Genomic DNA, 14,483 nt, shown 5'->3' on the forward strand with positions numbered 1-14,483 from the left:
CTGTTTCTCCAGCTCTAGCACAAGTTAGACCAAGGGCCCACACCCCTTCCCTTCTCTGGGCCCTCCCTGCTGACACATCTCTGCCTCAGAGCGTTTTGTTCACCTAGAGCTGCCATTTCCACCCCTGCTGTCTGTTTGGTCTCACCTTGCCTCCGCTGGTTTCAGCTGAACTGCAGAACAAGTGATCTGGCAGATGGGTATGGAGCCAACCAGTGAGGGGCCGAAGTTTGTACTGACGACTAGCAAGTGGAGGAAGCTCCTTTGAGAGGGGAAACTTGATTTCAGTTGCTAGTGGCTCTTCGGGGTTTTGGCAGAGCCACAGAAAATATTGATTACTGTGGATTTCACTTACCCATCTGGGACTTGTCCTTTATTAGCACAGATTATTAAGAGCTGCCTGTGGCAACACTGCCATTAAAAAAAAAAAACAACACTGATCTCCAGAAATGAGGTACAATTTACATGTACGGTACCCTCATCTCAGCACACTCAGTAACACTCTGCCAAACGATCCAAGAAGTATTTGCCTCAAACATACTTTCAAACCAGTGTTTCCTCACATTTGCCAAGCTCTCAAACTTATATAAACCTATAGGAAAATAGAAATGTTTTCAGTGCCCAATTTTTGCACAAAAAAGTGTCAAATGTAAATGAACCACTTTTAGGATTTTTCCAACAAATCACAAATGATCACCATTAAAAATTCACTACTCTAAGGCAGGAGCATCTCTGGGATGGAGAACTAATTAGCTAGGAGCATCACTTGGCTAAATACCATTACATGTAGATTTATAATGCTTTTATTAGGAAAACTGTATTAAAACTGCCAGAACATCACAATGTGAAGAAGTAGGGTCTCTCTCAAATTTCATGTTAACATGGTAGATTAAAAATGGCTGTAGTTCTTTCTACTTCAGATAGATTTTTGCAAAATAATAAAATACCAAGTTGAAAATAAATGATATTTATTTGCTCATTCACCCTCCCTTAATGAACCCATACAGACACCACAGCACTGTGAGAAAGTGAAACACAAGCCTCCACGAGGCCACCTCTTTGAGAATGTCCCACAAAATGTGATATGAACTGTACACATTGGGGCCTTAAAGCGAAAGGCACTTGGTGAGTCCATCAACGGCCGGGGGACAGACAGTATACGAACATCATGGCCTTGAGCTACATACAATTTTACTTTGCATTTTCTTCTTCAAGGTATAGTTTGAGGCTATGATGTTGGGTTAACAAGTTCTCTGAACAAAACTCCTTTAGGTAAGATGCCTTAGGTTTGGGTGGGGACAAAAAGATTATTAAATGACACTAATTACAGACACTTCATGACCTTTGTCCTGTGCCAGGGAAGGAATCATACCCAAGAACCCTCTCGGATGCAGACGTGACTTCACAACCACTGCCAGGGCCAGCCTGCGAGCCTGACCAGAGCTCCCGCTGCACAGGGTGTCATGGGAAAATGCCAGTCGGAACCTCATCCCCAACCCAGGGGCCCTCAAGGGACCTGTAAGGCTGCGCCAGAAGCTCACGTCCGAAGTTTTCTATTAATGTATTTGCTTGAAAGGCTTGAGCTTCAAGAGCATGAAGTTAAAAAAAAGAGAACTTGATACAGCCACATTCAAAGCTGACTCCTAACTTAAATTACCAGACATAGCTCATAAAACCAGCTGTCTCAAAGACAGTGTTATCTTTATTAAAAAACGGATAGACGTAGCAGCACTTACAAAACAATAGTTCATAAAAGGCATTGTACACTGTCAACTGATAGTATGGAAAAGGGCAGGCCCCCAGCACAGCTGGTTGTGGGCTCCGCATCACAACGCTCACAACCACCTGTTCCACTTACTACAACACAACCCAGAACACCCGAGGGGAGGCCAGCAGCAACGTGGCGCTCCTCAACTTCAAGCCTTTGTTATTTGTGTGAATAGTCAATCAAGTCAAGTATCACCCTCCTTAGCAGCATCTGGAGCACTCATTGGTGTTCTGGAGGTGGCTGGTGTACTTGACCCACTTATTAAAAAAATCTAAGCATTCAATAAAACACACTTCTCCCTGTCCAATGCCATCCACAGAAACCCTCTGTTGCAGAAGTGACACACTCTTCCATTTCAATGTCTGAAAAAGCGAACGCACGCCTCTGCTGCGGGACACAGGAGAGAACTTGGAGCAGGCACTTGCGCACAGCTGTCTTTGGTGGAGGATGCTGGTGTGGTCATGCTGTTTCCTGCTCACTGCTCTGCTTCTTACTGCTCTGTGGGGGGGTGAGGACTCCAGAGGGGAGAGGAGAAATTCTATTTTCTTCAGACAATATGGCTTTCTTTGCTTGGGCTTTGTCCTGTTGGTAAGAATAAAAGCAAGAAATGTTAAAATGGAAGGAAGTATCCTTTGGGCTTTACTTTGTGCTTTTTTTTTTTTTAAATGGAAGTAAGTGAAGGAAAAAAATAGCAAATAACAGTCTAAAAGTTTCTGGTCTACGTGATACTTAGACATGGGATCTGTTGACCACAATTCTTCTTTTCCAAGGAATTAAAAGAATTGGAGTCTTTTGGGGATACCTGGAGCCTGTGTGAAGGAAAGTGAAGAGGCTAGCTACTCCAGCAGGTTTAAGACTCTGTCTGGGAAGCAAGGACCAGTACTGACCAGCAAATCCAAGCTGTTTATATGGGTCTGGATGTTGTGCGCATCTTCAGCAGGAACTCCCCTGAAGTGCTTAAGTTTCGAACTTCCTGTCTCCCTTATCACCATGGCAAACGGAACCATCCACTTGACACACTTCTCTATATCACACCACTGATACCCTGCAATGAAAATATACGATAGGCTCCATCTGGTTACATCTGGGTTTGTCAGTTTAATACACCTTGTGAGTGGACCGGGAAGTCAACTTACCTGAAACCTTTTGCATCAGTTCGGATGAAGAGAAATGATACAAGGCAGAAGCAGCAAGCACACCATAGGGAAATTCTAAGCAGCCGACATCCAGGACACAGAGATCTAAAAGCTACGGAGAAGAAAAGGACACTGAAGGAGACGGCCAGCTCACATCCCTCCTGGAGTGACTCAGTCTAGCTGTGGGTGGGCAGCCCCACAGAGGGAACAGAGCCGCTCACCTCCGCGATCTGTATGAAGACTTGCTGAGGGTACTGTGGCAGGAGGACTTCATAAAAGTCATTTAGGTACGCAACCTGCATGTATACATTCAGCCAGGACACAATGGTTAGGGGACTTAAATGCCACTTAAGGGCCTGAGGGAAAACAGAGAGAAAAGAGACCAATGGTTGAAAAAAGAAAAAGACATTTCTCCTCCCCTTGGTCCTCTACAGCAGCTCAAAATGCAGCCACTTCCCATGCCACAATGTGTCCAGCCGAGAACACCCAGCCAGACGCACTCATGCTGAATGTAGAAAAGATATTATGTATGCATTCTTAAAAAAGACTGAAAAATTAACTTGTAACCTACCTTCATAATGATTAATTCCATGGTAAGAATTTCATCTCCTGAACAAGCCCCATCTGTAACATAAGCAAACTGGTGCAACTTTGGAGGATAAATTTCCTAAAAGGAAATAAAAGGAAAGTACTACTAGCAAAAAGCCAGTCTCTAATAGTTTTACCTTCCAATGCACATCCCCAGTTGTTCTTTTCAGTATGCTGACATAGAAAGAAAAAGGGGGTACGGTGATGGGATAAATCCAAGAACTACTCAGTGGTTCAAAATGCATGAACTTTGAAAGACATCGAACACTCACCCTCATCAATCAATCAATAAAATTTTACTCATTGGGAAGTTTTGAAATTTTCACCTTTTCAATACCTTTAGCAACATGTTTGAAAGTTAGGCCCATCCACCCTTCTATTCACACCAAAATTTTAATCCTCTTAGGTCAAAGCTCAATTTTGTTGATTAAAGGAATACCTAAGCATTTTATACACTCATACTTTTCTTGATTAACTTCTAGCCTTTTTCATATGTGGCTTAATTTTAGAAGGCCTCAAATTAGAAAAATTTAAACAAACAGTTGACCTCTTCCCCTAATCCCAGTGGCACTCAAGAAAAGCATGTATTACATAACAAACATTTGAAAATTGATTTACCTCAAGTTTGGCAGCAATAAATAAAGATGAAATTCCAATAAGCTGTAAGAGTGTTTTTACAACATTTTGTTGTGTTGCCATATACCGATCAAAGAAATCCTGTGCCAAGTAAAATGTCTCTCTGTGAAGTTTATAGACTTCACACACCTGAAAAAATATTTAGTGAGTTTTAGAACAGTGACTGGAAGAACAGAGACAGACAAAAAACTTGCCATGAGTTTTTGGGGAAGGATAATATAACCAAATCAAGAGAGAGAACGTGGCTTTTCTGAAGGGATGGTGACCTTGCTTGCCCCTAAGCACATACACAATAAAAAAGTGTCCCCTTTATAAGTTCCATTACGAAGTGAGAAAAGAACTACTATATTTCTTCACATTGGGCACTCTCAGTATGAAAGCCTGAAAGCTGGAACATACTACAAAATTAGGACAACACCTGATTTGCCTGCCTCACAGGACTGCTGTGAGGTGTGGCCAAGCAGTCTACATGATGGAGTTGAAAAAGACCAAGGAGATATCTGACCTCAATTCATTACCATCATCAAATGTCTGATTATGCATATAAAGCTGCTGTTCCTAACAGTACATCTCTTCTAAGTATAATTCATGGGGTTAGTAAGTAGAAAAGACACCAGAGGAAACAACAGGAATATTAGTGAAAAACTCCATCAGTCACCAAAGAGCACTTCTAAGTCCGGGTGGAGTCACATTCAGAGTCAGTTTTTATAAAACCACACAACTACAATCTGATTAGAAGCGAAACTAGAGCTTCTGTTCTCTAAGGAAACAACTTCCAGCCCTATTTCGCCCGCTCACAGTCAGGCACACAGCGCCAGCACCGCCTTTCTTGCGTAAGACTTGTTGGCTGGGCCGGAGCTGGGCAATGTAACATCGCTACAGACAACCTGTGAACTGTGGACTCCGGTTTCGTTCCACTGAAGACATAACGGTGACCACTCTTTTCTATCCTTTCAATGGTATTTCATTTTTTCATTAACTTTCATAGAAAATCATTCCTTTGAAGTATCAGTTGCATCCACTGCCATTATATAAAATAGAACCTCTCAGTCACAACATCACAGTTGAAGCCTAGGAGATTAAAGCACACTACACCTAATGCTTCAAGGAATTATAAGATGTTCTAAAGGGCCCAGAAGGGCTATGTGCCATACTGGGTCTATGGTGGACACCTGCAAGGCCTATAGTTTTAAGCAGGCCTGCCAAAGAATTTGTACATTGGTACATTTTCTATGCTGACATTTTTAGGGACGAATGAAGAAAAACAAATCAAGAATGGAAAAAAAAATGCTATCTTTCCTTGCCTACTTTGTACGCTGCACTTCATATACACAATTTCTAATCCACACAAACTCTGCAAGGAAAATACTGCTAGAAAATATTACAGATGAGAAAACCAAAACTCAAAGTTACGTGACTTGCCTGACCAGGGCACACGGTCACTAAGTGGCAGCAGGGGATTTGACTATAGGACGCGCAGGACAGGGCACACATACCCCTGGCAATACAGACTTTCTAAAGGGCACATGGCTCAGTTCACTTTTAGGGAATATTTAGACACTCAACTTGCATATGTACTTTTTCATAAAACAGATCTGCCTGAGATATCGCTCCACGTCACAGAAGAAAACCCACTTCTCACCCACCCAGGGCCTACAGAGGCATCCAGGGAGTGTCCCTTAATAGAGCCACTACTGAGTCACCCACACTTCCTCCCAGGAAGAGGGGCACTGCCTACACAGCATTACTTCTAATGTTTAACAGTTGTCTATCACAGTTTGTAACACTTGTTATTTTGATCAATTATTGTAGAGAAGTGATAGTATGATCAATAAAAGATGTGAATGATATATTTTCTGAGGATAAAATTCTGTGGGGAAAGAAATGGATCCCAAGGAATTAAAAAAAAACGACGTAAAATTTCTGACTGCTGGAGATAAGTTCATTCACCTATTTTTAAAATATACGACAGTGGCTGTCAAATAGCTATTATCCACATTCCCCTGTATACACCTAAAAGCAATTTAATTAACAAAGATCAAATACCAAACATTTATAGTTAATTGGAAAATATAACCTTTGCAACTATTTAAACTTTGAGGGAAAAAGATACCAACTTATAAATATCTAAGACTTCAAAAATTCTTTTAAGAAAGTACATAAACAAAAAAGTTAGACTACTGCAGTGTATGTGCCACGGTTCGGAGACACAGAATGTGTCAGTGGAATCGAACACGTGAAGAGCCCATAACAGACAGAAGAATCTAGAAGCAGTCAATGGTCCTAGCGACCAGGAAGGCTCCGGCTCACCTCCATCAGCCAGTCCAGGAGAATCGCTCGCATTTTAGGCTGCAGAAGAGGGTGCCGCTGCATAAAGTGCTTATCCCTCAAGTACATCTTTTCCTTATTCAACATGATTTTCCATACCTCCTCTCTATTTGCCCAGCTACAGAAAAACAAAACCAAGCCAAAAAAACAAAAGACAGGTGTCAGTATGCTTCCACCCTGAGGAGGTGGGAGTGCGTACAGGGAGTTAAGGGGTCTGGGAGGCACTCGGCCGGCGGCTCACTTCAGGATGGGCAGCGGTGAGGCTCTGGACGGTGTGCAGCTCTGAGGCTTATACACGGAATTCGGGTATACCAGTTCATCCTCTTCTTTGTCAGGTGTGGGAATCAAGGAGCAGGGGTTTTCACAGACTTTATTACTGTCCCAAGGCTATAAAAAGAAAGACACATTTTTAAATGTTTGATGTAAACCAGCTGTTTTTACATTCATTGATTTGTCAAACAGCCAGTAAAACAGAAAATGTCTTCACACTGGAGAGTAATCTCCAGGCCTAAATCAATATTCTGGCCTAAATTAAGATGGAGATAGCACGGATAAGTAAAAGACACAGTAATGACTCCAAGCTTTCATTTCATTTTTGTCATTAAGCTTAGGAGTTTGTGCAGTAAATACCTAAGAAAGCATTTTAGCAACATTTTCTCCTCCACATCACCATCCTCATATGAGGTGCTTGAGCAGCAAAATGGAAGCAGGCAGGGTTAGACAAAATACAAGCAGCTCTTATATTACTGAAGGGAAAAAAAAAAGAGAATAAAATCCATTTGCAGCTCAGTGAGAGGTATTGCAGCGTGGCTTCTAAAGTGTGTTGTGAGGTTATCTGGTCACAATTCAAACATTTGTTTTTTTTAAGAAGTACAACTAACCTACTAAAATTTCTTAAGAGTGAAAGACAGAATTTCCAATAAAAGTATTTACATAAGCACTACACGTTCACAAGTACAAAAGAACAAAATGTAAATTGATTGCCATCTATATTTGAAGTCCCCCCTATTTTAAAACAAAACCCATCAAATGTGACATCTTCCTTTGGTTGCAGATCAAGCCAAATATATTACATAATGGGGACCTTTGGTTTTCCTTAATTCAAAATGAAACAAAAGGAATATCCACCTAGTTAGAATCAAATCAAGCCACAGTCACAGGATATATACTAAATGTAGATGGAGTCTTGATACTCCTGAAGACCTTTGAAACCCAAACCCTTACAGAGTGATAGCTGCTAACTGAATAAACTATCATTAAAAACCAAAACAATGCTTCTCTTTTAAAGATCCCAGATACTTAATTTTGTTCAATTTTTAGTATTTGGAAAGTAATGTCATTTTTCTATTTAAAAATTTTTTTTCCTTTTAAAGGTACTATTTATCATACTACTCTAAGAGACTATGATTGATTTTTAAAATAATAAAATAATGGTTTTGTTGTAAGATGTGCCATGTTAACAACCCTGCCAGCATGGAAGCTCTTTGAAAAGTCTCAGACTCTTGGCATTTTTTTTTTTTTAAGCAGAGAAATCATTACTGTTTACTAGAAAACAGACAACTGAGAAGACTGTACATGAACATGGCAACCTGGGCTCCAAGTGCTGCCTGGAAGATATGGGACGCGGTGGATGGCACAGCACACCGGCCACTTTCAGAGGAAGCCAGAGCACTTTCAGTGTACTGAGAAGAGCAAAGCTGGATAAAGCTCCTCTCCATCCAATGTGCAAAGAATTGGGCATGCAAATTAACCATGACAGCCCTTGCCAACAGCTGCTGGAGAAGGGCAGACTCCTCTTCCAGTTCTGGTATCATGTGCTGGTAGCATTTCCTTGACTCAAAAAGGGTCATATTACAACTGCTTTAAGTTGCTCTCCATTCAAGAATGAATTCTAGTTTTGAAAGCAGAAGCTGGGTGTCACCCTCTACAGCCAGATGGTTGAAATAGCTGAGCAGGCCTTTGGAGATAAAATGGTAACAGTTCCCAACCTGCAGTTCACAGACAAATCTCGTGAACCACAAGCAGACAAATGGTCCCCAAAGTTGGCCTTTTTAGGAACCAATATATGAAGCAAGATAATGAAGTCTATTAACTTAAGTGTATGCCATGTTTCAAAGAGAACAAGATCAGTCTGACTTTAGGAAGGAATGGAAATAGCAAGAGACCAATCATGATTATTCCTAGCCACCCCTGACTATTTAAGTCACTTTTAACAAAGAGTAAAACTACCTTACGCAAAATTTTATTCTGAGAAGTAACTAATAGAAAGTTAAGGATTCCATTTCACTAAAAAAGTTGTCTCTTGCAAAAAAAAATAAATAAACAACAAAATGGATATGTTAAATACTTTAGATAAAAAGTATTATTTCCATTAAGAAAAACCTAAGGTAAGAATCAAAGGTTCCACGTGGTCTTGATGAAGCAGTTACTCGGAGCTGAGCATGATGGCTACAGGTAGCTCAGGGCTATTGAACAAGGGCTGAAATATGATCACTCCAGAGAAAAAGTCTGTGTACTTAATAGGGAAAAAGGTTGTTACCCAAAATTCTAGCTTCATGCATCTACACTGAGAAATAACAAGACATTGATTGCTCCATAAATGATGGGTAATTTTCAAGCTATCCACTCTACAAAATGTGCAGAAACCTGTTGTTATTAACCTCTGAACCACCATGAAAATGCCTTCTAGTGGGAAATGATATGGCTATTCACGTATCATATCTATCAACTCTCCGCAGTCCAGGGATAGGGCCTAAGCCCTGTCTTAGGCATCTGAGGTTATCTTTGAGAACAGAAACTACTCTAAAACTCCAAAAAGTAAACAGGGGTGGCTTTGCTTCATCCTCAGTTAAAAAATGTCAACTTAAAACACAGCTGGGAAAATAAATAATCTTGAATTTCACAAAGTAGAGATCTATTTTAGTAGAGATCCTCAAAAATCAACTTGCTTGGTTTGAAGTCATTAAGGGGAGAAAAAAGAAAAAAAAAAAAAGAACTCAGAATACACTCTTACTTCCTTTCCCAAAATGAAGTATTACAAATACAGCAAGAAAACATCAACCCTTGTTCAATATTCACCAGAACCTCCCCAGAACTGCTAATTTCTAGGGTCTTATGTGCAGTGACAAGTGTTCTGCAAACAATGTGGCCCACTACTTTGAAGCCCTTTGCTCTTCCAGACTCAGCTGCTATGGCTGTTGCTCACTGCCCTACAAAGTGATGTGCTACCACTGCTAACTTAATTGGGACCACCGCCCTGGGCTCAAATACTATTTCTGCTCAGCTTTTATCATTATAGCGTCAGAAGGCCTGATCAGCTAGTTTGGAGACAGGCTGCTTCCCCTACTGGAGCCATAACTACCATCTCCAGCCATTTCTGGAGGTAAAGAGATAATACAGCTTTTTCTGCTAGGGACCTTTGATATTATAATGATACCATGGGCATGCAAGAAATATGGCAGCAAATCCATGAAGGAGGGGCAAGAGACATGGACTAGTCAATTAAAAAAACGTGTTGAGATGCACATGTCATCACACAGAATGCCCCACTAATAATCCAGTGGAGGCCAGGCGGAGCCCTAGTCAGCCGTGATCACTGTAGGTAATTGCTGGACGGGTTGGAAGAATTTTCAGAAAGGGGGAAAACGTTTGCAACATGACCAAGTCGGGGTGGGAGCAGGGAAGGGAAGTCCTTACGTACCATGATGAAAAAACACAAATGTGGATGGGGGAGAAGTTGCTTATGAGCACCCATAAACCCCCATCATCACGGTTACCCAAAGAGCTCCGTGTCAGGAGCCCTGCAGCAGTTCACCAGCCTAAAGACTAGGCTGCAGGACAGACTCCGCCCCTGGCTTGCACTGGACTTTGGGTTACTTTCTTCCTCTAACTGAGTCTCAGTTTCCTCAAGGGCAAAAGGAGAGGACTGAGTTATGTGATGTCCATTCTGGTTCTTCCAGACATCAGCACATATTTGTAATCTCAGGGATGTCAGTCACTAACACAGACGTTCCTGGAATCCTAAGGCTGGCAGAGGTCAGTGCCCACTGAAAGGCACGGTGCTTCGTCGTATGCACTGTAGCCATAGTTAGAGAAAAAGCCTTCAGCAGGAGGCGAGTATGAGGCTCAACGTGACCCAAGAAAAGGAGACTCTTCACTTAGGTCCACTCAGCAAGTGTACCTACCTGACTGCCACACTGGCTTCTCACAGTCCTGTCAATTTTGGCAATGTCTTCATCTGGATCCTGCAAAAACTAACATAAAACACCCCCCACACCGCAAGGAAACACACAAAACAGTCCAAAGACAAAAACACAGAGAGAAAAAAGAAAAAGAAAGCTGGTAAGGTTATGACCACCGTTTCTGCCAAACACACCTCCCTGATCCCCCATCAGTAACTACGTGGGCAGAACCCAGTTTGGTACCCAGGTAAGATGGGGGGGAGCCTCCCCCACCTGTCTCCTTTGTACTCACAACGGCCACATTTGCTTTCCTCTTCCTGGAGCGAACAGGGACATCGGTGCCGCTTTCTTCTTTCATAGTGCCCGGCTCCTTCGCATCCCTGCAAAGCCAGGGTAGCACAGAGGTAAGGCTGAGTTCTCCCCAAACCTCAGCCCACCCCTCCCCCACCACTGCACACCTTCCCCTTCCCCGCAGCGGCCAGGCCACTCACCTCTCCTTCTTCTCCCTCGGCATGGCGCTGGGCGCAGGATCAGACCTCAGGCCTGGGGGGGCACGAAGCGGCAGCGGAGTGAGGACGGCCAGGGGAGGGGGCCAGAACCCGCCAGCCCGCCCCGGGCACCCCTCCCCCTCCCCCTCCCGCGCGGGTGGCGGCGGCGGGAGCCTCCCGGGCCGGTCGGGAAAATGGCCGATGGGCCCGGGGTGGCCTGTCACCCGCGGCGCCGCCAGCAGCCCGCGATGCCGGGTCGGAACGCGGACTGGGGGTGGCCCTGACGCCCCCCGAAACCCTCGCCGGCCCATCGCCTCCCTCGGGGCCCTGGCTGCCTCAGTCTTCCCCTCAACCCCTCCCCGTAGCCCGTCTCTGAGCCGCCCTACCGGGGCACCCCGCGCTGACGCCTCGGGGGACCCGGCGACCCGGCCTCGCCCCACCCCCACCCCGGCCCGACCCGACCCGGGCGCTCCAGGAGTCCTCGCCTGCCGCGCCGTCCGGCAGCCCGCGGCTGGGCCCTTACCCGAAGCCGTCTCCAAGGCAGGCAGGCAGGCGGCACGAGCCGAGGCCGGAGGCAGGAGGCAAAGGCGAGCGCGAAGCCGGGAGGCGGGAGGCGGCGGCGGGCCGAGCGCGCGGCGGTGGCGGGATCCGCGCCTGCCCCCTACACCGCGCTGGCGGCCGAGCCGGCTGCTCCTGCGCCCGGCTAAGAGCGGGACATTTAAAAATCCCTGCGCGCGGAACCGGCCCCCGGCCCGCCCTCGCGCCCTCCCGCCACCCTCCGCCCCGCCCCGGCCGGCTCGGAGCCCCTCAGCGGCCACCCGAGAGCCCGGGCCCGCCCAGCCACCGCCCTCAGGACCGCCCCGCGCAGCGCAGGCCCGCCCAGGCGCTCGGAACCGCAGGGGGCTGGCCCAGCGTGGGGCGGGGCTAAGTGACAGGGCCTGCGCGCCGGGGGGGCGGGGCTCGGGCCGTGGCGGGGCCTGCGCGGCCCGAGCTGCGGAGCCCGCGCGGGGCGGGACGCGGGGCCGGCTGGCGCGCGCGGGAGGCGGGGCCGCGCAGGGCGGGACGCGGGTGAGCTCTGGCGCGAGCGCGGCGGAGGGGCGGGCCGCGGGGCTCCGGGGGTGGAGCCGAGCGACGCTGGAGCGGCAAAAAGCCGCGTGGCCGGCGCGGGTGGAATGTAAACACCGCAGGCGGCGAGAGTTCGGGCCCCGGTGGGGGTCTGGCCAGAAGACCCGCCATCCGTCGGCCTGCCGCGCGCGCGCACTGTCCCTCCTTGCACGTCCTCCCCGCCCCCGAGACGCTGGGTTCCGGGCCCTGAATAGGGGCGGGGATGTGCCCAAGGTCACAGGGCCTAGAACTGGAGCCTCAGGCTGCCAGGTCTTGGGCCCCCTGTTGAACAGCTTTATTTCTGGACGCGCGTCCACCCATATGTCCGTGCGTGCGAGCATTCATTCAGCTAATAGTCGAGCACCTTACAAGTGAGCCCCTTCCCCCCCAAACTTCTGAGCATCAGAACACATTTCTGATGCTAAGATTCCATGCAGCCCTCCCTAGCTTAAAAGTGTTTCCCATCGGCCGGCTGTAAAATCAAATCCACGCTCCCTGCCCTTCAGGGTTCCGCTTGAACTTCCCCTCACCCCCTTTCAGACCTCCCCTTCAAGCACCTCCTCTCACAGCTCCTCTGGCCACCCTCTGTCCTTTCTCATCTCAGTGCGTTGGAGTTTTTTGTCCCCAACTCTGGCCCCCTCAGGCTGCTCATCCTCCCCAAGAATTTGAAAGTCTTCAGTGACTGCTTAATCTAGAGCACCCCCCTCCCCAGGAGATCCTGTCCACCTCATTGCCCTGCCGCGGTTCCGTCACAGTGTTTGCCACCACAAGTCTCTTGCTTCTTTCTGTGTTTGGTGCTTCTGTCCCTACCTTGTCTATCTCATTCACTGCTCTATCCCTCAGCTCTTGGCATGGTGCCTGGAGGAAGGGAGGCACTTAAATCTTATTTGTGAACAAATACTTGAAAAACACAATGACCAAGCCCTTATGGAGGTTACAAGCCAGTGAGAGGTATTGAAAAATCATGCCTTGAAAGTACCTACACTATTAAACTTCTAGAAGAAGCACGTAGCAGAGGGCCCCTAAACACCTCCAAGCCCTTCCTGATTTACAATCTAAGTCTTGGGCCCTCTCCCTCCATCTTCTCAAAGTTGGACCCTGGCTCTTACTGGAGGGCATGACTTGTGTCATCCCCAGAGGTCCCTGCTAGCAGATTGTTGACCTTCTGGGGGTTTTAAGGTCAAGGCTGCTGAGATGACTTGCTCAGGCTGGCTTAGGCAGGCATGGAACCCAGGCTCCTGAATTCCCAGCCCTGTGCCTCTAGGTAATAACAATAACACTTACTGCAAACATTTTCAAAATGGCAGCTTTGAGCTAAATCCTTCAAAGTGAAATAATGCAGATGAGTGGCTGATTACGGTGCCTGGCACATAGTAAATGCTGAGTAAATGACAGTTATTATAACAATGATAGACAAAACAGCTTTCCTTAGCGGTTGTAGCAATTTATACTCCCACCAGAATGAGATTTCCTGATGTTCCCTATCCTAACTGATATGTTCAGCAGTGGTAAAATGGCTAAGTAAATTTTGGGTATATTCATTCTATGGAATACTACGCAGCAATAAAAAGGACAAACCACTGAAACATGCAGCAACATGGGTGACTCTCACGGAGATAGTGGGAAGCACAAGGAGCCATACAAAACAGTATTCCTGTGTGATGCCATTTATTTGAAGTTTAAGAGAAGACAAAAACTATGGTGACAACATCAGACCCTCTGGGGTAGGGGCTCCAGGCACTACCATAACACGTGTTTTATATATTGAACAGAGTGATCGTTACATGGTGTGTACATACATAAAAATTCATCAGGCTACACATGAATGATTTGTGTACTTTACTGAGCATATGTTATAGTTCAATAAAAAATAAAAGTTATTTTTTCACAAACAATTTAAAACAAAATAAAGCAACGACTTTAATCCCTGCCCACTCAGGAGCTTCCAGTCTGGAAGGGAGGCAGTCACATAGATTGGCAGTTGCAGGACAGAGTGATAAGGACTAGGATGGGAAAATTCTGGGGGCTGTGACTTAACGTGGAGTTGAGGGCAAGGACATCCAGTCTACTTGGACACTAAGAAGGCTGCTTGGAGGAAGCAGCGTGTAGGGTGGAAGGATGGAGGAGTTTGGCAGAGGCTATAGACGAGATATGGCCAAAGCAGTAGAAACAGCCTTCGCAAAGGCGTGGAGTCTTCAGAAGTCACTGATGGCCACTTGTCTGGAGCAGTTCCCCTTTGGCTGTTTGAGTTCATTTC

At 46.0% G+C, this 14,483-nt stretch overlaps 1 protein-coding gene across 1 annotated transcript; it reads right to left on the reverse strand.

Moving 5' to 3' along the window:
• Positions 1 to 1,667: 1,667 nt before the first annotated feature.
• On the reverse strand, positions 1,668 to 11,888 carry CCNE1 (cyclin E1). The gene is made up of 12 exons (XM_072967286.1): positions 11,646 to 11,888; positions 11,126 to 11,177; positions 10,927 to 11,014; positions 10,638 to 10,706; positions 6,695 to 6,840; positions 6,436 to 6,571; positions 4,108 to 4,254; positions 3,473 to 3,568; positions 3,123 to 3,257; positions 2,902 to 3,013; positions 2,653 to 2,810; positions 1,668 to 2,347 (listed from the first exon to the last, which is right to left on the reverse strand). The coding sequence occupies exons 2-12, from the start codon at positions 11,146 to 11,148 to the stop codon at positions 2,225 to 2,227; spliced, it is 1,233 nt and encodes a 410-aa protein (XP_072823387.1). The 5' UTR covers positions 11,149 to 11,177; positions 11,646 to 11,888; the 3' UTR covers positions 1,668 to 2,224.
• Positions 11,889 to 14,483: the final 2,595 nt, after the last annotated feature.

This window comes from Vicugna pacos, chromosome 9, assembly GCF_048564905.1.
Source record: "Vicugna pacos chromosome 9, VicPac4, whole genome shotgun sequence".
In the NCBI taxonomy this organism is placed as follows: domain Eukaryota; kingdom Metazoa; phylum Chordata; class Mammalia; order Artiodactyla; family Camelidae; genus Vicugna; species Vicugna pacos.